The 25,837-nt window shown below is 41.3% G+C and overlaps 1 protein-coding gene across 2 annotated transcripts; it reads right to left on the bottom strand.

Moving 5' to 3' along the window:
* Positions 1 to 25,135, bottom strand: LOC130260866 (protein spinster homolog 3-like). Of its 2 annotated transcripts, none has more exons than XM_056506637.1 (12): positions 24,817 to 25,135; positions 21,692 to 21,757; positions 21,092 to 21,228; positions 20,398 to 20,549; positions 19,461 to 19,527; positions 18,422 to 18,618; positions 16,313 to 16,465; positions 13,067 to 13,256; positions 10,476 to 10,541; positions 4,330 to 4,428; positions 1,561 to 1,753; positions 1 to 1,070 (listed from the first exon to the last, which is right to left on the bottom strand). In XM_056506637.1, the coding sequence occupies exons 1-11, from the start codon at positions 25,013 to 25,015 to the stop codon at positions 1,586 to 1,588; spliced, it is 1,494 nt and encodes a 497-aa protein (XP_056362612.1). In that variant the 5' UTR covers positions 25,016 to 25,135; the 3' UTR covers positions 1 to 1,070; positions 1,561 to 1,585. The 2 variants fall into 2 exon arrangements, with proteins under 2 accessions (XP_056362612.1, XP_056362611.1); XM_056506636.1 differs by having other exon boundaries at positions 1,585 to 1,753; positions 24,817 to 25,113.
* Between the last annotated feature and the right edge of the window lie 702 nt (positions 25,136 to 25,837).

Raw genomic sequence — 25,837 nt, 5'->3', positions numbered from 1 at the left:
TTTCAGAATACGAACTTCTATTTTAAAGACAATTATTACACTCTTACTGAGTATCACAAAGTTTCTCTATTATTTCCCACAATGGTCACATTTCACTACCTAGTTTTAAGTCAGATTTCAGAACAGATTTTTTAAACATTAGGCAGACAGAAGAACAAAAACCTGTAGCTGAATTATGCTATTTACGGTGACATTAGACATTCACAGTCCTTACAGGAATATTGTGCTTTATGATCCTTATGATTTACTGGGAGAATCATGCAAGATTCACAACACTTTACAATTCACTTGCCAATATCTTCCTCAGGCTTTGGCTTTAAGGTGCTACTGGGAACTAAGCCAGGACAAAGAGTGGAAGTTTGCCACACTGGTCATGGCCTGTTTGGTACCTGGCATGATATTGTGACAACAGATACCACATCCCAAATCCCCTTCTCTTTGGAGATAAGAGTTCAAATGGACAGTTACATTTAAGTGGCTTTACAGCTGCTACTGCCCTTTCTTACTCAAGGCCTGAGGATACAGTGAAGACCCTCAAAGTACTAGGAAGAGGCATACCATTAAGATACTACATATAAATTATCACAACCCTTCAGTCTTGAATCTGACATGACTTTGATAGTTTTTGCTTCTCTTGGTCATTTTAAACAAAACACTCTTTTTACTGTCTACGTTTCTCAAATTCTACAGGCAAATCTCATCCTGCTGAGAACTCATAGGCCTCCCTAATCTCCAGGAGATGTTGTGCCTCAAAAGCTCCTGCCTTGCTGAGGCCAGCAGTCATGCTGGTGACAGCTCTGGAAAACACCCTCTGGAGCTCCCGAGCCCCATAGAGGACAAGGGGAGTTGCCATATGCCAATGCATGAACAATTTTTGACTTGCAGTCAAAAGCATCCAAAAGAGTCAGTATGCAGGATTCTCTGCCATATGGAGGAATTGTAATTTGGCCTTTTCCCCAGCTGTATCTCATTAAGCAAAAAGGAAAGAAAAAAGGGAGGACATCTTTTTCTTCTGTGCAAGCCTCGCCCCAGAGTTCATCTTCCTTTGAGGTACAGTTCATTGCTGGTACCTGGAAAACCAAGGCAGAGCAGAAGGAGACTGTAAGAATCCAGGTGTTTGGGGACAGGCTCTGTCCAATCCAAAAGTTTTTTTCTAAGTCTTTTACACTTTGAACATGATTTCTTTCAGGGAAGAGGGAGAAGTGCTACAGAGAGACAGGACTGGTTCTACAGGGCTGAGAAAGATCAGAGTAGAAAAAGAACCTCAGGTTCCATGAAGTCTGCAGGGGTACATTACAGCAAAGGATGTTATTTCCATGTACTGCAGCATTTTGCACTAGCAGCAATTTTGCTTGTGAGCTCTGTGGTCTGTTTTGTTCAATGTGGAAGGTTTGATTCATCTGACACTTTGCTGGGATTTTGCCCTTATCTTTTCTATAGAGCCTAACATGGCATTACCATAAGGCAGACATTAACATGGTTTAATGTTACAGAGACAATAACCATGGCTGGTGTCCAAACTGGTGACCACAGGTGGATTTCAAAGTTATAAAGACACACCTGGATTTATAAAGACACAGACACCTCAGAGCCTCTGTGCTTCTTCCCGATCTTCCTCAATGTAGAAAGATGTCAGGAGGAAGAAGGCTCCTCCAAGGACCCCAACAAAGGCACAGGTGACAAAGCTGTACTGCATGCTCCTGAAACTCCACTGCAGAGATGGCACGTTCCTGGCCTGGACAGCGTTGGAGATCTGGGGAGGGAACAAGGCTGCCATTAATCTGGAGTAACACTCCATCCTCTCATGCATTAAACAGACTGTTTGCAGGGTGGGCCTTGAAAGGAATAAAAGAGGCAGACAGCAGAGAGTCTGCTCCCAAAGTTTGTCAAAGCCAGTACCCAGCACACCTGTGCTCCACCGCTCTCCAGCTTCCAAATGGTCACAAAATCTCATGTTGTTTCACACCTTCAGTGCCTCCAGTCACAAGGGCAGGAAGCATATTTTACCATTTGCTAGCCCATCTCCAGGTTGCCAGCACAGGATGGGCATTTGGCAGTGACCTTTAGCATTTCTTGATCCTATTTAGTATCTTTCTGCCTCCCTTATTGGCATGCAGTGGATAGAAACGGGGGGTCAAGAAGCAATACAGGCACAAGCAACAACACTTATAAGACAGGGGAAAGAAGGAAATTAACCTAAGAGTAGGGTCTGCTTTTGGCCCAAAAGGCATTTGAGGAGTTATGGAGTGACAGTGTGAGTAGGTAGGAGGGAGAAAATACCAGGCAGGTGCTTTTTGTCTTGGTGGGAGAATGAGGTTGTGAAGGCTATAAATGATACACACGAATTTTATTTTTGTAGACAGAAGGAAAATCTGATTTCCAGAAACTCAGTAAGATTTAACACTTAACCCAGGAACTTGAAATCTCTTCTTAGCATAAACAAAAAGATAAATGGTGAAAGCAGTCATTTTTATTCCCACATTTGTTCTTGATGGTTAGAATACACTATGTGACTTGAAATGCATAAATATGAGGCTCTTCAGCCTTTTCTATGATTATTTATGACAGTTTAGGAAGATAAGAGGAAGATCAACTCTAAATGGGTACCTAGGGACTACAGCAAGCATAATGGCCACAATACAAACCTAATGCATTTAGTTTTAAAATGCTTAGTGAAAAAATCTCTGGAGTGCAGAGGCAAGAAAAACAGGCTCTGAAAAAGAAAATTCCCTGATTCTTCAGCCAGATTTTAAGCTAAAAGTTAGCTGAAGCAGGTTAGAAAACACTATAAGGACATGAAAGCAGAAGATTTGGTGTTTAACCAAACAGTCATGGGAAGTGTTGGTGTATGGGTTCACAGAACATTCCAGAGGACAGTGTGGGTACTCAGTCCACAGGAACCCACTTGGACACACAGTGGTTGTACTCCTGCTTTTTTTGCCTCTCTTCTGTGTGAAGTTACAAGGTTATCTGAGATTAATCTTATCTGGATAGGCTTTTTCTGTCTTCTTCTCTTTCTGATGAGCTGCTCTGCAGGTCCTGCACCCAGTGACAGGCAGGATACAGCACAAAGCCTCAGATCTGCCTGTGCCCCAAAGAGGGCAAGGACAGTGGGCAAAGAGGCACAGTCAGTTTAATCTTTCAAGCAGAAAGCTTAAATCAATTGATTGGTCAAAGGGAGAATGAACAAGACATAGTTCAGCTTTTGGGGTACCTCCCATTTTTGTATCCCATTTCAGCCATTTTCCACAGGGATGTTGGTTGCTGTGTTCCCCCACACACATACAGTCAGGTAAGTGTGAGAGCAGGAGTTTCCTAACATCAACAAGTGAAGTGGTTTCTTCATTTGCCAAAAAAAGAAGTCAGCAGGGTAATCCCTCAGGGAGAGAGGCTCTCTTCTCTGCCAGACAGATTATACAGTTGAGACTCTGGGTTTCACCAGTTTGAGGACAAGGAGAACCTCCTGTGTGGATGGACCATAAGCAGCTGTGCAGGTTGAGCTGTGCTCACTCAGGATTGCTGGCCCTGTCTAACCCTGACACAGTTAACATAGGGTGAACTCCTTTAAATAAATTTTCATACAGACTAAACTTTAAATCAACAACAAGGACACAATCTCCCATGTCAAATAAAGCAGGAAACTCAGAATGGGTGCTTTGTTAGCTACTGTGTCTTAAAATGAATGAAGGAAGGAAATGAGACTGACAGATATAGTCCACTGGAACTAAAATGAATGAACTGCACAGACAAAGCAGTATGAGGCTGATTTGTGCAGAAGCACCTAGGATCAAGTAAATGTAGGAAGGGCAGAGAAATCAGGTCTCAAGGAATGTGGGAATTCAGGGTTAAGGTGATTTGAGACCAGAGCTTTAAAGGTCAAGTAGTATCTAAAGACAACATTGCACACTTCTGTTCTGATTTTCAAGAGACCATTGACTAATTGCAAGATTTCAAACTTCAGAATTTGAATTAAGACTTGGGTTTTAACACATTGAATTAATTTCCATAAAACTCCTCACAAACTTAGCAGAAAGTGCTTAAATCCCATGACACTGTCTTTGCAAGAATGTATGCCTCTAAAAATATTTGAGTTTGCAAATTTAAAATAAATTTCTACACAGTGCATAGAACTACTCACACCTACAAGCAGTGTCACAGGACCAAGTGCTTCATGCAAGTAAAAACATTTAGAAAAACGTCTCTGTGTCCTAGAAATTGAGTAGCTTCTGGTTTTGGACCAGGTAGTGCTTATGATTCTGTGAGTGTCTGTATTTCAGTTTCTAGATGTTTTACCCTAAGGAAAGCTCAATAAGGAGAGAATTCACTTACAATCCCAATGAGGTAGGGGCTGCCTGCATCTCCCAGCAAATGGCTCACCAAAATCTGCAGGGCAATGGCTGTGGACTGTCGCCTCGGTGTCACCACGTACTGAAACAAAGCACAGCCCATGGAGAGGGAGCATTAACACAGAGAACTTCAGGAGTGCCCAGCTGCCTCTAGAATATCCTAGAGACATCCAGAGAGCAACTTTTATGAATTTCATATTCAAGTATTGTTTTCAGCTTTGGAGACAGAAAAGTTATTCCGAGCAAAAGGGTACACTGCATTTTTTGCTGAGGAAAAAACATTCAAGAAAGGAAGAAAAGGAGAAAATAATAAAGTAGCTAAACTATGACTTCCATGCTTGCATACACAGCTCAGAGCAGCTTGTACAGATTCATTTGGCCATGCAACCAATAGAAGCCTCCAGCCAGTATCCCTTGCAGTCACAATGATGTGCTAATAAGGATTCAGCACTGACAGTCTCTCAGCAAAATATCTTATGACCTGTGTCAGCAGGCCTGGTCTAGACTGCTAGGGGAAAGTGGGGTACCTGGAACCTGGAGGAGCTGTAAAGCAGGTCAGCTGGGACCTTACAGACCCCTTGAAGACTGAGGGTGAGGACCCAACCTGCCAGACCAGAAAGTGGCTGGTGATGTTTGGATGGTAGTGCCTATAACTGAGACACAAGATGCTGTAGTAACAACACCTCACACTGATTTTTGTTTTTCAATGCACACAGTTTAAATAACAAGTTGGAGAAGAAGATGGGGTGCACATCCAGAACATGGCAAAGCATCACGTAGACTATAACTATTTTGTCAAATGAAATAGAGTAATTTGGGGGTTATAAGAGCTCTATGCCTGTGCTACTGAAGATCAACCATGCCTCAACAAGCCTTTCAATAATACATTTATGCAAAAAGCATTCACAGTCAGAATGCTTCAGAAGCAATTCCAAACCTTCATACCTTTGTTTTCTAACCACTTGCTCATATCAGAAACAAAATACTTATTTTCTCAGTCCTCTATTCCAAAGTTTGGGGGGTATTCTTGAAACTCACCTAAATGTCACTAAGTATGTCTCACACACTAATTAATAGACTGATTGGTGTTTTACCAAGGGACAGACTCTAGGTGTATAACCTATACTGTGGCTCTATCACTGCCTTCAAGGAAACATTTACACGCATTATAAGTTGGGTTTAAAACTAAAAAAGACTCTGCTCTCACATTTAATTTAGAGTTTTGTTCCTGCTTACCACATACTACAACCAGTTCCAGTAAAGAATCAGAGAACACTGGCAGTGCCCCTCTTAGGCACTTGGTCTCAACCTTGAATACACAAATCACTCTTAAACCAGCATTTCTGCACCAGTAAGAGAGCTCTGAGCAGCTGGATTAGAACAGACAACGTCCTTCCTTCCTTTGCATATGTGCAGCTAATGCATAACCTGTTCAATCCTAGTCCCTCCAAAGTAGATATTTCTGTGCAAGGTTAGAACATTTCTTTTTCATTAGGAATATTTAGGTAGAGTGTTTCAACAATAGTACATATTAAACCAGGGATGCTTTGGAGTTCTTTCCAGAGTTATAGAAAACCACTGTGATGTCAGGTTGCCACAATACTACATCCAGTCCCCAGACAGTGTAAGAGCAGAGTGATGTGTTCTGAAAATCCTTCATGGGATGAAGGAACAATCCAACAGCTCCTTCTCACTGAGGCCAAAGCACACTATGGCCTAGGCTGAGGATGTGCAGTCTAGCCACATTTTTTTTTTCTCTCAGGACCTGCCTGGATGATGAGCATGCACACTTTGTGAACAGGCTCTCTTGTACAGAGACAAAAAAAGTACAATAGAAAACTCTGAGCTTGGAAGCAGACCTGGTTATGACAGGCTGTACTAGACTGGAGACTGTCAGCTCTTGGCTCTCCGAGGTTTTCATGTCATCTGTCCTAGACTCAAATTTCTTTCATGGATAATGATAGGCTGTGTTTGAGAAATGCAAATCAAATATTGTTATGCACCTAATATATCATTGGCATTGCAAGCATGAGGAAAGCTAAATGTACTTTGGCTCTCCCAGTGCCTTGCACCACTTCCTTACAACCTTTATTTAACATCCCATATCTGCAACTACATGAGACAGAACAAAACTGTAACAAAAGTACAAGAGAAGGATGAGATGTTTTCTATAGTTTCAGGGCTCATGAAACTCTGCCTGTGCTATTACTCAGGTTCTTCTGCACAACAGAAACTATACTCAAGAGCTCAGGGTACTGTGGGATTCACTAGGAAAAGAAGAAACAAAAGACACCCTCCCCCAGGGACTGTGAAGTAGCCATGGGGTCCTGCCTGGCCACAGTGACTGCCAGGACCTCACAAGGTCCCACTGTGCAGGAGGTGACACCCTGCACACTCCTCCTGTGAGGAGACCCAGCCCAGATGCCTGGACAGAGAAGCAGGTGTCCCAAACAGGTACAGTCTGCAGATCCCTGGTGCTGCCTCTGAAGGTTTCAGAGACCCCCCTGCAAAATCTGCCACAGAGCTGTAGCTAAAAAAGCAGATGGAACACACAGGCTGCTGAACACTTCTGTACCTCCCACGTCACTTCCAAAGACAGAAGCACATTGGTAGCCTTCCCAAACCCCTCCATTTCCAGCATCTCCTACACTATTAGCTGCCAAAAACCTAAAAGACAGAGTTCCATAACCTCACAGATGGCAAACATGTTTCATAAGGAATACTCAAAGTAAAGCCTCCTGCTAAACCAGCAAGGCAGCTACAGCACTTCTTCACTTGCACATTAGGACTGCATTTGTACAGTAGATACTTCTGTGTTTACACTGAATAGGAGGCACAAAGGTGGCTACATGCAATGCCTCTTGATGCACCAGCCACAAAGGGAGGAAGCCCTTATCATTCAGTCAGCATCTTCCTTTGTCTTCAGCTCCACAGGTTGCAGGAGAAATTAATTCCTAGCTACATTGTCTGGCTAGTAGTGCCATGTGGGAAGAAAGAAAAGTCTTTTTCCTGGTAAAATAAGAACATGCATTAGCAAATCTAGCTACATTATCAGAAATCCTATCAGTTCACATAGGAAACAAGGCTGAAAGAGAAATTACTGCTGTTATCAATGGCACCCTTCAGTCAATATAACAGCAGTAATACACTGAACTCCTGGGGTTTCAACAGGATGAAACACAACTCCCAAGATTGCTACTGAATGTGCAGACATCTACAAATTCAGCTCAATTCCAGCATTTTTCTGATAAAACAATTAGTAGCATTTAGAATTCAAGAGATCCAACCCAAAGCACATTTGTGGTAATAAACTTGATGTCTGTTCCCAGCAGAATACAGCATCACAGAGCTCTGCTTCTCACCTCCACTTGTTGCCAATTGATACAATATTGCTGGCAACTGATCCCACAATATTCTAAAAGAAATAGAAGTTCGGGATGTTGGTCACCTGGAAGACAAGAACTTCCTTCTCTTCCAGATTTACACAGATCCAGGATATGGCAATGGTGCTCCCCACAGATTTCCTGCGGGCTGCAATGTAATGCAGCATTCCCTAAGAAAACTGAGACTGGAGTGATGGAACTGAACAAAATCCCTTCACAGGCTTTGGAGTTTGGATTCAGGAAGGAGGTGTAAGAAAGAGCTGATAGTTACTATCTGCATCACTCTCCTCACCATGTATCACCATGTGTGACCATTACCTAATTCAGTGATGTCAAATTCCTCTTGAAGAGTGACAGAGGACAGGATTAAAATGCAGATGTAGGATTTCAAAGAAAAGTAAATTAAAAATTAAAACTTAAAAAAGTTGGTGCCTCAACTCATGTAAAAAGAATGGCAATGGTATTTATACTTGCTTCTGGTGCAATTATTTCAAAATAAACTGAAATAGAAGATAAGTAAAAATGTCAGTCTGGACCAGTGGTAGTTTTTCTGCACCTGTTCACTGCTGCAAGGCTTCAGCTCTTTTCTCATAGGATAATTGTTTCTGACTATTCTGTGAAAGTCAAACAAGAATCAAAACCCTCTTGGCTGCTGGCTGAGATTTTAAGCAAGCAGCCAATTGGCAAATGCAGACTGCATTATTTACTATTTTATTAAAATTCCAGAGTGTAGAGAACTGACATGTAGAGAGCAGCACTGTGAAAGAGAACATAATGCACAGTCAGTGTCAGCAGGACTTTGCTGAAGACCCATGAAATGTAAGTAGTTCCATTCTTTCATCTCAATCAGAATTTTAAAGAAAGGTTCTTCAGCTATGAAATACAAAGATAAACTCAAATCAAGGCAAGATCAGGCAGTGGAAGGAGAGTTCTGTAGTACTTCACAGCTGGTCCCTTTGGTCACTAGAGAGTGCTCAGCATTTGCCAATATACTTTTTCATCCTTTTACAGACGCTGTAACAGAGATACTTTTATCTCTGCTCAGCTTGTCCACTACTTGGGTTCAGTTAGCCAGTACAGATACCAAGTTTTATATCTGAGCAACTCAGACCACAGTGCCAGAGACCTCGGGGGTAAACTCCCAGCTCCTGTGATAGCAAGGAACAGTGACCTGTGTTCCACTGGAGACACAGGCTGCAAGGTTTTTTCCTGTGAACTGCTATTGTGTATCACTGCATGTTGTGCTACACATCAAGACATTCACTGTGGTTCTTAAATGAGAGATTTATATGACCGTGGAGTTTGCAGCAGCAATCTGCAAATAGATTTCAGCTCCCTTAGAATGAAACACTATTAAATAAAATGGGAAATGTTCACATGACTCCTGCTTGAGAAGAAACAGTCAAAGATCTCTGTTCTGCAGTCCCTTAATTTTGTCCTGACGGCTTTACACAATTTCCCCACTTTCAGGGCCACCTGCAGCAGCATTGTGCCTCTACTACACTTGTCTGAACAGTCCATGTCTCACAGGGAGCTTCCTGCTCAAAATATTTGGGTTATCATCACATCCACAGTTTTTCAGCACAGGGATCCCAAAATAGAGTTTGGGCCCCTTGGGTGATCTGGCACTCTACTCCTCATAGAAAAGGGCAGTGTCAATTTAAATATGTCTTATTTATATTTTTTTCCTTATGCCCATGAGTAGCAACAAAAGAATTTTCAATCATATAATAACTTTGGAATTTAAATCAGCTTTCTGCAGTCTGACTATCAGATATGAGCATTGCTTTGCTTATTGCATTGATAAACCATATTCATCTTATTCATATTATGGATTATTTTAAAAAAAGATCATATAAAGTACTTGATAAGACTATAATGATCTGTGTAGTTCAGCAATCATAGTATCTGCCCCAGGGTTTACACAGACATCTTTTAGTGACTGTGGAGCTACAACCTAAATGAAAGGTTGCCAAATTTTTATTGAGAGTAAAAACTCAAGTAAAATTACTAACTCTAAAAACCTTTGAAATGATAAAAAGAAGCTGTTCATCACAGTCTAGACAAACTGTGCTACAAGATGTGTGCTTTTCACATCACTCCTTTCTAAAGAAATTACTGGTGACAGAATCCAAATGAAATCATGCACTGCTATTCCTTGGCTTGTGGTGTCAGTCCTGGAATTCCCAAGCCCTCAGAAATCACTGCTGACCTGATGGTCTAGCCATAAGTAGCACCACTTATGAATTGAACTTGCAAGAGCTAGAATTCATCTGCACTGTATTCTGAACAAAGGAAACTTGCTAAGAGTTCATGGTCTATCAACTTTGCCTCATTTGAATCATCCTTTCAAACCTCTGGAAAACAAATAGAAAATCTGATTATAGACACAAAATGACCTTGTTTCTGGTGCAGATCATTTTCTAGCAGACAACACAGAGCTGTCCAGAAGCCCAAAATACAATGGGCAGCACTAGAGAGTGCCAGGTGCATGAGTTCCATCCAAATCAGGACATCTTCCTGGGATCATAACAGCTTGGACTACTGCACCAGCACACCCTTATTGCCACTGGCATCCTTTCCCAGCCAGTACACTGTGGCAGTGATTCCAAGCAGGATACCAATAAGGGAATTCTCTGTAGGAGCTCATTCATCTCTCCCCAGAAAGCCACCAAGATGCAGGCTTAGGAACAATATTACATTGACAAAATACTTGAAACAAGGAAATAGTTTCATGAGCACTTACCAGCAGTATATCTGTCACAACAGCCCAGTTTACAGACAAAAACAGTTCTCCAAATGCAATAAAAATCTGCAAAACAGAAAAAGGCTGTGACTATACTATACTATACTATACTATACTATACTATACTATACACTGCATTGCCCTTCAATATTTTGAAGATGAGGCAGCCTCACTGACTGTGCTTATCCATGTAAGAGTTGTCCTACACACCCATTACTTCTCAACTAGACACCTCTGTCTATGCTTACAAATACTAACATCATCTTAAAGGTGGGGAAAGGAACCAAAGAAGGTTTTTGAGTCAAAAATCCTCAGCAGAAGAGCCAAAATAAGAAACATATACCACCCTCCCAAATTAACTGCTATGAACTACTGAACCCAAGAAGAGAAAAGCAAGATCTATGGAAGAGAAACATTCAGCACAGGCTAACAAAGTGCACAGGGATGCAAATGAAGCCAAGTGAACACCTCTGTGCCAGTACAAGTACTCTTAAGGGCTCCTTCAGAGAGAGAACTTCCAAAATGGAATGGATTCCAAGGAGCAGGCAGTCTCAGAACCTTGGTGTCCTGTGGGAAATCCCTAATCCATCACAGATGGAGACTCAGCCATGAGGAAAAGGGGTAGGGAACTGAACAGTTCTTACAGCTGTGGTCTCAGAAATATTAACCCTTTCAGCCAGCCCTGGACACAGATTGGAGCAGCCTGCCCAGACTAAGCAAGACTTGAGGAAAGCACTAAAGTTCCACCATTGAGGTGGAGCAGTGCTAGAAAGCAGAATCTCTTCAGAAACACAGGCCATGAAGTCACATGGTACCTGGCACATTATTTTTATCTACTAATCAGACTGATGGCACATTGTTCCACCAGGTGCCAGCATTGTGTTTGGTAAGGTCTTGGCCAAGATGTTGTCCCTGATTGATGAAAACACAGTCTAGGAAAGGCACAGTTACAAACTCAGATGTTTTTGGAGGGGTGCCTTACATTCTCCTAAGGAGAACTAGACCTAGGATATCTATAGATATCCTGTAGGTAATAGATATAGATAATAGACCTAGGATATCCATACATTCTGTGGTTCTTGTCTATTCTGTTTATTTGTTTTCTTCTCCAAATCAGTTTGGGGAGAAAAGTTCCTTGAAGAACGAGATACTGAGTATAGACCATTACCCAGACATTTTTCCTTCACAATGCTTTAGATTAGGTATAAGAAAGAAATTCTTTCCTCTGAGGGTGGTGAGGCCATGGCACAGGGTGCCCAGAGAAGCTGGGGCTGCTCCTTCCCTGGAACTGTTCAAGACCAGGTTGTACAGGGCTTGGAGCAACCTGGGATAGTGGAAAGTGTCCCTGCCCATGGCAGGGGAGTGGAACTGGATGAGCTTTTAGGTCCCTTCCAACCCAAAACTCTGATTAGATGATTCTAATAAAAAGTATATTTTGGTAGCTCCAACCAAATATATTGATTCATTCATCTAACACAGACTGGCAAATTAAACTCTTGTTCTCTATCTTTAATGAAAAAAAATCCCCTGAGGAACACACTAAGACTGGAACTATGTGGGACTCTGAGAAGCAGAAAAAGACAATGGCTAATTCTTCTGGGCACTCGGATCCCCACTCTGGGATCCAAAAATAATCTTCAATTTCACATTTTGCTTTGTGTACACACTCAGACAGGCAAATCCACTTGTGTTTTCTCTTTGTGTGGAGATATTTTTCCACAGGAATACACATTCCTGAGGAGTCAGAAGGAAAACCTCTTTGAACAAGCATTATTCTTAGAAGCAAAAACCTGCAAAAGTGCCCTTTTGCAGAGAACTGTTGATTACTGTAATTTACTTTACTTGGATCCTCTTATTTATGTTAATCATGGTGCTTTTGGCTGTGGAGTCACAGGAAAAAAAAGCACAGGAGTCTTTCCCTAGCTGTTACCAGATTATAGTTGAAATAGGGTTTACATTCAGTTCCATCTTACAGGGATTTTTTTGATCATTCCTAGCAAGTTTCTGTTTTCCCCTTTACTGAGAATGGAATTTAAGTGATTTATATTTTAGTTTGCATTGCCAAAAACTTGACTTTGAAGATCAGCTAGTGATCTGGGGTTTTGAAGGTGAGGGCTAAATTATTCTTTGCAGCAACAGTGTGCATTGTACAGTTTCAACTACACCAATCTTTAAGTATTCAGAGAGCAAAAATAAATAATACTAAATTAGCCACAAAGCATTAAAAATTAACATAAGATTGAGACTAGTTTTAACTACATTTTTGCATAAGGGACATGTTTCAATGCAGCTAAATGCATAGTTATTATTCTCTTCTTCAGTGTGGGCACTCTGCAGGAGCTGAGGCCCAGTTTTTGTGTTCTGTCTGCCCTTTATACTGTACCAAGGACTGCCCAGCATGGCTCTCACAGGACAGACTTAGCCATGGGAGCATCAGAGCCCAGAGTTTACCTGGATACCTTGTCACAAGTCACTGAAACCTCTTGATGGTCTCGAAGACTGCAAAGAATTCTGCAAAAGCCACCCCTCACCTCCTCCCCCTTCCCATTCTCCCCAGGATGCCAAAAGACATTTGGCTAATTGTCACTTACAAAAGTGGAAAGGATGTTTGTCTGGGCCACCATCAGAGCTATGTAGAGACACAGGGCAGAAATGAACATGCTTGTGGCACAGATCAGAGGATCAGCTTTGTTGTTTATCTTCCTTAATCGTCTTGCAGCTTCTGCCCCAGCAATAATACCCAAGATTCCTGCCCCAATGGTGATGCCTCCAAACGTTAGGCTGGTGACAAAGCAAAGGATTCAGCTGAGCATAGTAAGACTGTACTGTGGAAAAATAATTGGTGTTAGCTTGTACCTGTAGTTTCAGAGAAATTTTAATGGGGAAGTTGAATTTTATTCCACATGATGTAACCCTCCCACTCCTTCTAAATGGATGCAATCCCAAGTCTCAGCTGAAGCTGAGGCTTTGCAATGGTGGCTGTATCCCGTGGAGAAGATATTTTCCCATTTACAGAGCAGGTGTTATGCACCCAGGCTCAAGGAGGGCTCTGCTCAGTACAATCTGGCTTGGACATGCTGTGATTTACAGGAGACACAGTCATCGTGGTTACCCTGCGAATCAAACTAGCCAGTCATCCCTGAAACACAGATGGAGTAACCCTGTATCACAATCTGCTGCCTTGGAAGAGATCCTAGCACGTGGAATGATACACATCTAAATTACAGCCCTCTGGTTAGCACAGCTGAGATGAGTCATTTCTCTGACTATGGGAAACACCTACCACTTCCCAGAAGAGTTCAAAGAATACTGAGCAGGTAACCACTGCCAGGTCCACTAGCATTTTCTGAACACAGAGTTTCCAATACCATTCAGCTTTTGTGTCTGCAAATGCAAATGTGCTCTTCAGGAGCCATTAAAAGAACATGTCTGAATAGTTTAGAAGATTCAGCTTCCAAAGGGACTTCCATGTGTTGTTTTGTCTCTGTCCCAGTGAGACTCCCCAGTGACAAAGCAAGTCTCTTGCACAAGATCAGTGGTGCTACTGCATCTTAATTCTCTGAAGGCAAGCAGGGACAGGACCAATGCACAAGCACTTCTGAATATTTTAGAGTGTTACATGGTATGTTCTGGACATTTTCCTGAGCTTTTTCTAACTGCAGAGCAAAGTAACCAGCTGGGATGTGATCTGTTCCTTTAAACTACAGCACATCCACTTCTTAATTTCTTCCTGGCTGATTAGGAAGAACTCAATAATTCCACAAGAAAAAGTATTGCTATGCAAGATAACAAACTTTAAGCAAATTTGTACTCTCCCTGCAAGTTCTTCAAGATTCTGTCTTTGACTATAGCTTGATAGGGACATTATAGATTGTTACTTGACAGAAAAATCTCAGAGATCTGTTCAAGAGAGGCAAGTTCCAAAGTGACATTAGTTGATTGAAGCCTTCATGGGATTGTGTTTAGAATATTCATGTATTGTAAACTGTTGAAATAAACCTGCAGCTGGAATAAAAGAGAACAGCAAAAACTAAATCCAAGCACAGTTCAGTTGACAGGGAGTAGGAAAGTACAGAAGCCTAGTACTGGGGAAAAGCTCCTATGGGATCTTTTAGGGTCTGAGAATTCTTGCTTATCTCTCTGATTTGTTCAAAAGTGTTTGCACAAAGACCTGAACAAAAACTTCACCCTGCCTATTTATCAACCTTGAAAGGATTGAGACTTGAGTCAGTTGTGGAGCCATTTGAGTCTGTGTTTCCAAGGAATGTAAGTGACACAGTCCTGATCCTTAAACAAAGTCTGAAACTGCTGAACAGCCAGAGGGGAAAACATCTTTAAAGCATCCCTGGGTAGGTCTGGTAAAGTGCAGCTCAGTTCCTCCAGCACCATCAGGTCTGACATAGTAGTTTATATTCTGTTTCTTTACATCCCCTTGGAATAACAGTCCAAAAACAGCCTTATGTTACTTCTGGCATGAGCTTATGCCAAGGTTATATTAAAAGCATCCTATGAGAAGCAGTACATGAGGTTAAACTATCAGATGCTCTGTTTCACTTCCCTGGAGACAATGTCTGCTCTAACAACACTACTGTAGAATATTAATTCAGAAGTGGATTAGAAAACAAACTAGAGGCCAACACCTTCAGCTTAACAAAGGAAGTACTTAAACTGCATCTGTGAAGAGCCAAACATCTTTAACTGTCCAGCTTCCCTCATCTGCCTACCCCAAGCCAGACTGCTGTGTTTCACTCCCTTCCCAGTACTGATAAGTAATGATAAGTAATGTGCCACTGGTGGCATCCATGGAAGGACAATTCATTTCCCATTGAAGGATTTTGGGATGACTGTTCAATCCATCTGGTTTTGCTACAACTCAAAAATCACTTCTGAGTTGACTCAGTTATTCCATTGCAGAAAAACAGAAAAATTCCATTAGCAGAGGGCACATTCAAGGTGTGATTACTGCTTTTCCCTTTAATTGTCCTTACCTGGAAAGGCCATGCAATAGGCACTTAGTTCCTGGAAATCCATTACAAAAGCAGAGACTGAAACAAGACTTGGGATACCTCCCAAAGAAAGGGATACTTGTAGGAAGTCAGTCCCAATCACTGTTACTGAGGGACACTGTGAAGACTCAAGAGGAACACTGCATAGATATTTGTATTCTGGACAACACAATGCGAAGAAAACTTTTCTTCCTTGGTGGGGAAAAGGGATCTCCAAAAAGGTGTGTTATGACTACTTCAAAGTGTTCTACTAGTATAAATTCCAATTCTCATACAGTATTTCATACTATTCATGAATCTTCATTGGTCTGGACATGCTCTGTAAGCAGAGCTCTGCTGGCAGCTATTCACAAGATCCTGTTTGATGTAATGATATGAGACTACATCAAAATCATCAAGCTTTCCTGAAGCTGGGAGCCGCAATGAACTCACCAACATGGTAGGGATTATAAAACCAGAATAAGAAGAAGATAATAGGCAAGTTACTACAACATAAGATTTAAATATACTTAAATGGGTATTTAAGTAGCATGGAATGCACAGTCATTTGTCAACTAAAAACTCCTTGCTAAAGCTGCTCCTTTTTCCCCTCAAGTGTTGCTATTTCTGCTTCTTCTCATTTTACTTAAATAGGGCTGGCATCATATTTCCAGTTAACTGAGTGCTTATAAACAAACAAACAAGGGGCGTGTCTCAGATACCTGGAAGCAATTTAACATTCACAGCCCATTGCCTTCACAAGAAGTGCTCAGTCACATCCTCCCTTTTGCCTTTGCAAACAAGCTGTGATTGAGCATTGTTTCCAGGTATGCTCCCACAGGCACAGCTCACCTGTTGGATGAATTGCACGATTCTTGGAGGCACGGTGGGACAATGCCCTGGACAACCTGAGCTCTGTACAGAAACACTGGCATCCACACTCCCAGGGCTCCAGTGACAAAGGCCATGGCAGTCAGACCCAGAGAGGAACAGACAAAACTACAGCTGAAAGTCAAAAGAAAACAATTGAGAGATATTAGAATATTAGATATTAGACATATTATTAGATATATTAATATATTAGATATATTAGATATTACAAAGAATGGTGTGAGGAAAAAGGGAAAACCTACCTGCAACTCCCAGGATCTCAAGCAATATTAAAACAATTCATTCAGACATCTTGTAATCAAAATCCACTCCCTTGAATATCTGAACTCTGATCAGGCTTTATTATGAAATTCAACAATAAAGCACTAATTAGAGCAAAGGGTATGACCTACTGATTTAATGTTAAATCCTGGTCTCTTGCAGATTTCATGCCAACTTCTGCCAAAACAATTGCTGTGAATTTTTTGATAGCAGAAGTATAACAATAGCAAGTGAGCAAGAATTTAATGGCTTAGTAGCTAAATTAAAGGGTTCTATGTGCAAGTCTAAATGCCTCAGGTTTTAAGTTGTTTCTGTAATCAGTATAAATGACAGTAACATTTGGGTCTTCTGAACTGTGAAGTTGCAGTGGCTGAAGAACGCCTTAACTCTACCTGAGTGAGTAAAAATAGACTCAACCTCCACAGCAGTTTCAGACAAAAGCAGAAGTATTTTTGAAAACTGTCCAAACCTTGTCTCCCTCCTGCCCTATTCTAGGAGAAAATTAAATTTTTGCCAGACTCCAGTTCAGGAGGAAACCCCCTTTGAGGTCAATAGGAACATGTGAAATCTTAAGACTGCTGCAAATGATCAGGTGACCACCAAACTAGAGGATTTGTTAAATTATCCTAATTCTGCCTTTTCTAAAGATAAAGTGCTCTTGGGCTTGATTAAAAGTGGAACCACATAGTTTTTTGGCAGTATGTCTTTATGCTTTGGAAATCAATTGCCCAAGGAAAAGAAAATGGGAATCAATTTCTAAAAGAAAAGAGAATTAAAATACAGTTTTACACTGGAACATCTCTGCAGGAAGGTAACTTTGGAGATAGTCTAGTTGTTGAAATGTCAGAAAGGTTCATTTTTGATTCAGGATTTCTTTTTTTTTTTAAATTCACTTCAGGATGCAGATCTACAAATTATGATGCTACAAAACTGTACCTGCTGTTTGGGATGTATAGAGGATGCAGATTTAGTGGGCAGTCAGAAAACGCTGGATGGTCTGGAAGAACACTCCAAAGATAGCCAAGGTGCCAGGCAAGCAGGGCTTTAAAGGGAAAGCGTTGGCTGGGGAAGCAGCGTGCGGGCAGCAGCTGTGCAGCCAGCTCTGGCGCAGCTGCACAGCGGCACCTGCTGTTCCTGCTGTTCTGCTGTTCCTGCTGTTCTGCTGTTCCTGCTGTTCTGCTGTTCCTGCTGTTCCCAGCCCCGCTCCAGCTCCTCATCCTGCCCGGCACAGCCTCACCGCCCGACTGCAGGCTCACAGCAGCGAGGAACCTGCTCCGCTCCCCAGTTTTGTATGGGTAAAGCAAGATGGCATCTGTCAGCCACAGCTCAGCCCATCAAAACACATGGACTTTATAAACCATATTGGGGTCCCACAAACTCTGACCTCATGCATAGCAGGCTCCCAAATGCCACAGAGTGCCTGAGACATGCTAATCCAGCCTTCCTCAGGTGCTAAGAATTACAAATAAATTTACACCAGAAAATGATGGACTTTTACCAATATAGCCTCTGTAGGGAAGGGAAAATTTAGTAGGAAGTAGAGATTTAGATTTAAATAGGAGCAAACTGCCATCATAACTTCATCCTCCTTTTCCTCCACAAAATGGGAGGATAGAAGAAGCAAAAAAGTTTTTTTATCTCTTTTGTAGCATACCTGTAAAAAAGTGGAAGATTTTTACTAATGGTGTTTCCATCCTCTTGCATACAGCATGTGGCTCAAAGGAATGAAGCAGGATTCAATGGACATATTTCTTATAATGCAATGATGACTCCTCAACAGAGGGAACCTTTGTAGCTCAAACCACTTACTTCTGGACAAGTGATCCCACATCTTGACACCAAGTAGTCTTGGCAGTTCTGTGCACATCTGGCTTCTCATCTGGCATCTCTCTTCGTATCGTGCCGGAGATGCTCCGTGCTCTGTGTGCTGCTGTCCTTCTCTGGATCCTATGAGGGACCAGTAGAATCAGGAGAAGCAGTGCCAGTCCTCCCATGCAAGGAGTTACCTGCAGACACAAGGTTGATTAGATCAAAGATTCCTGTTTTCTTCTAGTAAGAGCTCCACAGCAATTCCAGTTGTGTTAGAACCACTATCAGGAAATTGTAGGTGTGTTCAGAAATAGATGTGTGCTGGTTTAGGTCATATTTGTAAAGAAAAAGAGTGACTTTGGTTACTTTGAAGGAAAGATAATAGATCCTCCCTCCTCGTCATACAGATACATGATCACCCCTCTCTCTGATTTTGAAGAAAAACATGTGAAGAAAGAAAACTGTACTGTCATATTCTAGCCACAAACATAACAATCACTGATGCAATCACCAGTGTTACCTGAATAACATCAGTGTTACTCCAGTAAATATTCTGTCCCATTCACCTGCATGAGCCAGCTGATTTTGTATACAAGGCATGAGGCTCTGACAAAGTACTTCCAAAGCACTGGGTGTCTCAGTGAGAGACATCATGATGACATGACCAGAACAGAAGAGGTTATTTTCTTAAAACCCTCAAATAACAGAAGTTGTTCCCAACAGCATTCCAGAAAACTGGTGCTACCAGTATAATGACCATTTTACCTTCAAATTCCTCTGTTTGAAGAGTCTTGGTGCAGTAACAACCATTCCAAATGTGCCCTCAGGTAAGAGGAATATCAGCACCTGCTCTGGCTGCTGTACAACTTCACCTACACTTGTCAGAGCTAGGCAGAAATCCTGCAGGAACTAAACACCATGTTCCTGACCTGTCAGGGGGTAGAAAGTCCTCCCACTGGTCACCTTTAACAGTGAACATAAGGAATTCAAACCCCAGTGATGATTTTGATGTTATGGTGAATGCAAGTGAGTGACTCACCCTGAATGCCCAGTGCCAGTCACCTGTGCTTTCTGCCACACCAGCTGCCAGAATATAACCACAGCCACTGTAAGCAACAGAAAGGAATCATCAGTAAGCACCAATGAATTCTGGATGGCTGAGATGACATGTCTTGCCAGCTAAGGAGAACACACAGAAGTGTTCTGTCATAGTTTCCCAAAAGGGATAAACAGAAATAACCCTCATGGTCTGTGTCAGTCTGCTTGCCAGCCAGTATTAAAAAGAGTCTAACCTCCTCAGAGATTTGAGATGATGACAGTAATGTCCCAGATTCCCCTTGGAATACATATTCTGTAGAATGACGCTGCAAACCTGGATCAAAGAGCCCATAAAACATTTTATTACCTACTCCCTTCTGTGCTAGCCACAGGAATTATGCCCTGCAGGAATTTCTTTAGTTTTATTCTGCCTTCTGGACCCAGCCTTGGCTGCCTGCTCTGATACAGAGTATGCCTCTAAACCATTTGAAAGCCCTTCTCTGCCTTTTCTTTAGACACAATGTCAATTTAACTAAAAGGACAGGGGAGCTCTTCCTTGGGAGACATTTAATGGAGGATTCTTGAAAACTCTGTCAAGTAAACGAATACCTAAAAGCATTTGCCTTCCAAAACACAGAAATAAATTACATACTCTCATGCACATATTTATTTTAGAATTTATTCAATATTTTACTCAAAGCCAGAGTTTCTAGAGTCTAGACTCTCTCTAAAAATGTTAGGGGGAAAAAGTGAATTTTTTTCAAGGTAAGTAGAGAAATACACCTAATCAGCTCTATTCAAACTTGCTAAGGAAGTGACAAATCACTTTGCAAAAGCCAATACAGGAATACATCAAAATAAATCTGATTAGGGCTCAGGGTATATTGAATTGCAGGTGTGGTCAGACAATTTCAAAAGGCCACTGCAAGAAAACCAACCTTCCCACTGGAATGAAGATGTAGAAGATAGATAACACTGTGGTTCTTTTTCCTTCCTCAAACAGGTCTGCAATGATGGTAGGTGCTATAGTGGAGTAACTGGCAGAGCCAATGCCAACCAGTCCTCGTGAAAGAACAAATATCCTGTAGTGCTGCAGGGAAAAGACATATTGTAATAAAAGAAGAAAAAAGGTCCATGCAAGAAAGAAAGCTTACTGTTAAAGAGGGACATTTTAGTGGATGAAATGTACCAGAGGAAATCAGAATTGAACTGCCTTTTGCCTGTGTCTGTATTCCCTCCACTCACACCTGCTCCCCTCACATCTCACTGCTCAGCTTTCTCTTTCTGCACAGCAGTGACTTCTTAGAGTGACACCCAGAGGGAATTTCAGGACAGCGTGGATAGAGCACGTGTAACCAACAAGCTGCCACACTGTAAGGTCATAAACAACAAATATTCAGGACAAAAATAAAATCCCACCCATCACAACAATAATGTGTGGGTTCTCTATGACCTAGGCTGGACTCCAGCATCCTACAAGGCATTCCTGCATGGAATATTTAGTCCAGGCTTAAGGCTTGAGAAATGAGTGGTCACTGATGCTTTCCCAAATGTGATTAGAGAAGGACTCTATCAGGCCCTGCAAGATGTATGCAGGTTATTTTCATAGCACCCTCTAAAAAAGCAACATACCGACTCAGTGATGAATGAGCTCCCCAAGGTCACACCAGACCAGAAGAAAATCCCAGCTCCAAGGATGATTTTCCTGTTGTAGCGATCTCCAAGGTATCCAAAGATGGGGGCAGCCAGCATGTAACACAAGGTGAAGACTGAAAATCCAACAATGAACAAAGACAATATTCTTTTAATTATTTTTGTCATATGTACTGCTCGTCCCTCAGATAAAAGAACCAGATAAACTCAGGTAATTTTTAGGGCAGGGGCTAAAGGCAGGTTGACTTTGTAGGACTAGGAGGGGGATTGGTATTTGGAAAAAGACAAATGCAGACTCGAAATACCTATACAACAAAAAAATGTATGTGAATTACTCAACTTCTGTGTTTCTTGAGAAACCTTTCATTTTTTGTGATTCACATACTGTGGGATTTTTTGAAGGACCCAGTTCCAGTCTGACTTTCAGTTTTGCATTTGGTCAGCCTGTCCACAAGTGGAAGTGAGCTATATCACACACAAGGAGGAACAACAAGAGGTAAGTAACTGGACTGTGTTTTAGGAGCAGACCACAGAGGGGCAAGGCAAAGTGAATTATCTGAACTGAGGATACTTTATTACCTGTTTGCAATAGACCTGTCTCCCCATCACTAAGCCCGAAGTATTTCTGTATATTCAACAGGATCCCTGCAACAGAGGCAGACATTGAATGACAGCAAAGTACCCTGCTCAATCCTGCTAACTGCCAAGTCAAAACAGGGCTTGCAAGAACTGCAGCACATTTAGTTTTTAGTTCAGATGTAAGCCATTACTCTACCACAAGCACAAGATGCACAGAAAATTAAAAATTCTTATCACTATAGATAAAATTAATGATCTACTAGAAGGGTTTCATTAGAGTCAGTTTACCCACTGTTTCAATCACATCTGTTCTGCTTCTTTTGCACTATTAGCACCTAAGTACACGAACAGTTTAGAGTTCAAAGTTTAACAAAAGAGTGGATGTTACGACAAAAAAATAATTTTCTTCTCTATCCTATGCCAGAGCTGCAGATCTTCAACCTCTCCTATATCGTATTTCCAATTTACACTGCTGAAAACCAATTAAAAATAGAAGATACTGCTTTGAAAAAACATATCTGTACTCCAATGTTGAAAGATATAAATTAAAAAAGACATTTGCTTCTCATGCCCCTTTAGCTTTGTCAAAATAGATAAAGTCATAACATTATTAAGAGGACGAAATCACCATCACTTAAGAGAAGAAGTTCTGTGTAATTTCCCTGCTGTGCTCACAGGAGCTCATCTGCAGCAGAAGGCAGTGGGTGCAGTCAGCAAGAGACACCCATTCTCCCACATTGTTTTACATGTTTTACCATGAACTGCTCCAGCTACTTAAAAGCTGTGTAGGACCAGGTAATTTAAAGCTGAATCCATGTTCTCCCACAGTCCACATGGCTGCAGCATCAGTTCACTCACTATTTACTGATGTGACTTCAAGTCAGTGTAGATCAAGGTCCAGCCTAACAGCAGCTCCAGAGGTTTACAGCTGTTTCTCAATGACTCTTGAACATATTTTACATTTAGGCGTTTCCTAATGGTTTCAAAAGTTTAAATGAGTGATTTAATTCAAACATTTTGCATCATTAAAACAGGACAATCAATTGTATCCTTCCTTTCTGGCAGCCAGTGATCAATTCACAGAAATGCTGTATTAGAGGAATTCAGATTTGGTCTCATTTAGAACAAATCACAGCTGACAAGACTTGAACAGAACCACAACTTCATCTCAAACTAGCATTCACACTAAGCACCATTAAAATGTCATCCTCTCCACGTAACTAAAATAACTGACCCTGCCAGCTCCTGTCAAATTACAAAGCATTGATTTGAACAGCTTGGTGGACAGAAAAGAGGGGAAAGGTGTGCATGGTCACTAGTTTCAACACACTGAAGTCAGCAGACAAATAAGGGGAAGAGCTGGTTTTCTGTGGTGCAAACACTGTCAAAGCCTGTGAGCAAAACTATCCGGAAACCACAACTTTGTAACCAACCACTGCCAGTTTACTTCTGAGCAGAGACTCACACCTCCCCTTCCTCCCTTTCCTGTTAGCTGATACCTATCAACATGGTCACACTCTTGGACAGCCAAAATCAATTGCATTGTTGCAAGAATTCTGCAGTGGCACTGAATTCTAGCAGGTGAACAGTATATTGCTGTGGTATAAACTGCAGCTTACAGACTCCCCCACGGCCCAGGAGTCATAGAACTAAGTCAAAAGTGGTTTAGTCACATAGTGTAATTAGAGGAGATGCTTCAAAGGCCTGGGCACTATCCCCACCTCTGCTCTTGAATTCTTGCCTGCCCTGAAGGTACCTCACTCACAAGACCATTTTGGGAAAATTTTAAGCTCTTAGCAGGTTCAAGAGCCCCTGACTAGTTAAAAGCCTGGAATGAGCCAAATGGCTTCTTGATCTTAACCCTCCCAAGGGGATACCCTTCTGGCATCCAAGTCCTTTCTTGAAGATATTTTCATCCTCTTCTGTCCCCTGCCCTTCTCCAAGGAAAGTTACTTGAAAACAAAAATGCATACACAATTTTTCACTAACAGCCTTGCAGTGTCATTCAACATGCACTCCTACTTGCTTCCTTCCCTCGTGTGTTGTTAAAAAGTACTCAAAAAAACCAAGCTCAAACTCTTAAACCCAGTACACTCTTTGTTTTTAAAGATACTGACTGAATGTCCTACATTTCTGAATGGTCTAAGTAGCAAAATAATTACTTTCTGCACTGTAACTAGGTATTAATTCCAAATTCAATAACCCATCCTTCGTGGCTTTTCAAGGTTTATAAAACATTTCTGTTTCCCAGGCCACTCAGAAGTAAAATATAGCAAGCTCACAACAAGTATTTCCCCTATTTTCTAAATCAGATCCCTGGAAGCATGGTAGATGCTTAGGAGTAATACTAAATAGAAGAATTTGCAGAGACCACAATTCATATAGGAGAAAAAACCCATAGCTTCCCTCAAGTTTACCATAAGCAACTCTTGACTGTCTTCACCTAGGGGGAAAAAATGGTTTAAAAATCATATTTTGGAGGAAGGATATTACTTATTAGACAACAAGCCATAACTTGGGTAGGGAAAGGCTTAAGGAAGTGGGTCTCTATTCTTTATCCACAATCATGTTCTACTCTTCATTGCAGAAATCACACAACTGCCAGCAGCTCACAAGGAACTTAAGCCTCCCCTAAGCAAACTAACATGGATAACAAAGTTATCACAAAGATGACAGGTTTTGAACTTGTAATAGAGGGAATAGCATCAGTATTCTTCAGATAAAGGAATGTCATATAGAATCTGCTAGATGAAAAGAAGGCCTTGTAAACTGCTGTGTAAAGAGAAGATCCTGAGTCAAATCTCTGCAGAATCCAGACACAAAAATGGACCAGTTGCTCTATATGCTAAAGTCTGTTTATAAGAGACCTAGATAAGTATTATTTTATTTTTATAAGCATTCAACTAAATAGTAATACCTAACAAGTCACTTCTAGGTCTTTCCGGATTTATAATTGGAAGTTTCATTAAGAGTATGATCAACAGGCTAAAGCAAATAAATGAGGAAAATAAAAAAGACATATAGCATAGCCTTACTTTAGAAACATTTGTAGAGTTTAGAAACATTTGTAGAGCTGTTAAGAAGTTAAATTTCTTTTTCTTTAGAAGAGGAAAATGGTTTCTCACCTGGCACAATGAACCAATCAATGAAATTTATTAAATTCCCAAAGCACAGCACGGCAACTACCAGGCAATCCCTCTTTGTGGGACTGTTCCTTGACACAGACACTGATGGACATTGTGTCCCATCTGCTGCTGCAGCTCCATAATCCTGTCCCTCAAGCTGTGGCTGGAGCAGCAAGTCTGTGTCTTCATGTTCTTGCATGTTTCCAGTGCAGACACTCAGCAGGGATGGTGAAGCATTTCCTCACACGAAATTGATGTGCTGGGGCTATGAGGAACTTCAATCACTACGGTCATTTCCGGGGCTGAAGCACAGCCACTAAGAACTGAAATGAAATGTTCCTTGTGGTCAGAAGAACTTACAAAGAAAAAAGCTGCAGTGCTGTGTTTTGCAAAAGTGCTGAAGCCCATGTCCTTGGACAAGGAAAGACAAAGAAAAGTAAATGTAAACAAAAGCAAAGTAATCTGTTGTGCACCCAAGAAATAAAACAACTCTGCAGTGATCTCATAGAAACTACAAACGCAAAAATATTTGTTGTCAGTGAGCTGCCAGAGCTAAAACCAGTGTTTCTAGAGAAGAAAGTGAAAGAGAGAAAGAAAGAGAGAAAGAAAGAAAAGAAAGAGCACAATCAGCCTTTAAAACAGGGCTGTGTCTTCCCCTTCCTCCCCCAAAGAACAGGTCAAAAAGGGGAGGAGGAGAGGGCACAGAAAGGCATTCTTGTTCTTTTGGCACATTTAGACGCCTTTATCTGTCTTCTTTCTTCTGTCTACTCACATTTTTAGAAGTATTCAGTCACATGTCTTTTGAGTGACTTTGTGGATTACCAATTTCAGAAGCTCATTTATTTTTTGCATCCTGTTAAGAAAATTTAAAGTGAAAATTACAAGCAAACTCCAAGAGTTTGAGGTAGCTAATTTGCATAAGGACTGCTCATGGTTTATGACTCATGCCTGAAGACACAGATCTGCGGTTGGGCTTTTTTTAAGAACTGGGTATTTCACACTTTAGATTAACTGAAAAACA

The sequence above is a fragment of the Oenanthe melanoleuca genome, chromosome 19, assembly GCF_029582105.1.
Source record: "Oenanthe melanoleuca isolate GR-GAL-2019-014 chromosome 19, OMel1.0, whole genome shotgun sequence".
Lineage (NCBI taxonomy): Eukaryota > Metazoa > Chordata > Aves > Passeriformes > Muscicapidae > Oenanthe > Oenanthe melanoleuca.
The sequence above is the reverse complement of the archived record's forward strand: the minus strand, read 5'-3'. Positions and strand labels throughout refer to the sequence as shown.

Bases quoted from the DNA above. Each gene is read 5' to 3' on its own strand.
- LOC130260866 (XM_056506637.1), bottom strand. From the start codon at position 25,015: ATGCAAGAACATGAAGACACAGACTTGCTGCTCCAGCCACAGCTTGAG. The intron at 16,466-18,421 runs GTAAGTGGTTTG...TTTGACTTTCAG, and splicing joins GTGGGATCACTTGTCCAGAA to CTGTAGTTTTGTCTGTTCCT. The intron at 4,429-10,475 runs GTAAGTGCTCAT...GCTTTGTTTCAG, and splicing joins TTGTGACAGATATACTGCTG to TACGTGGTGACACCGAGGCG.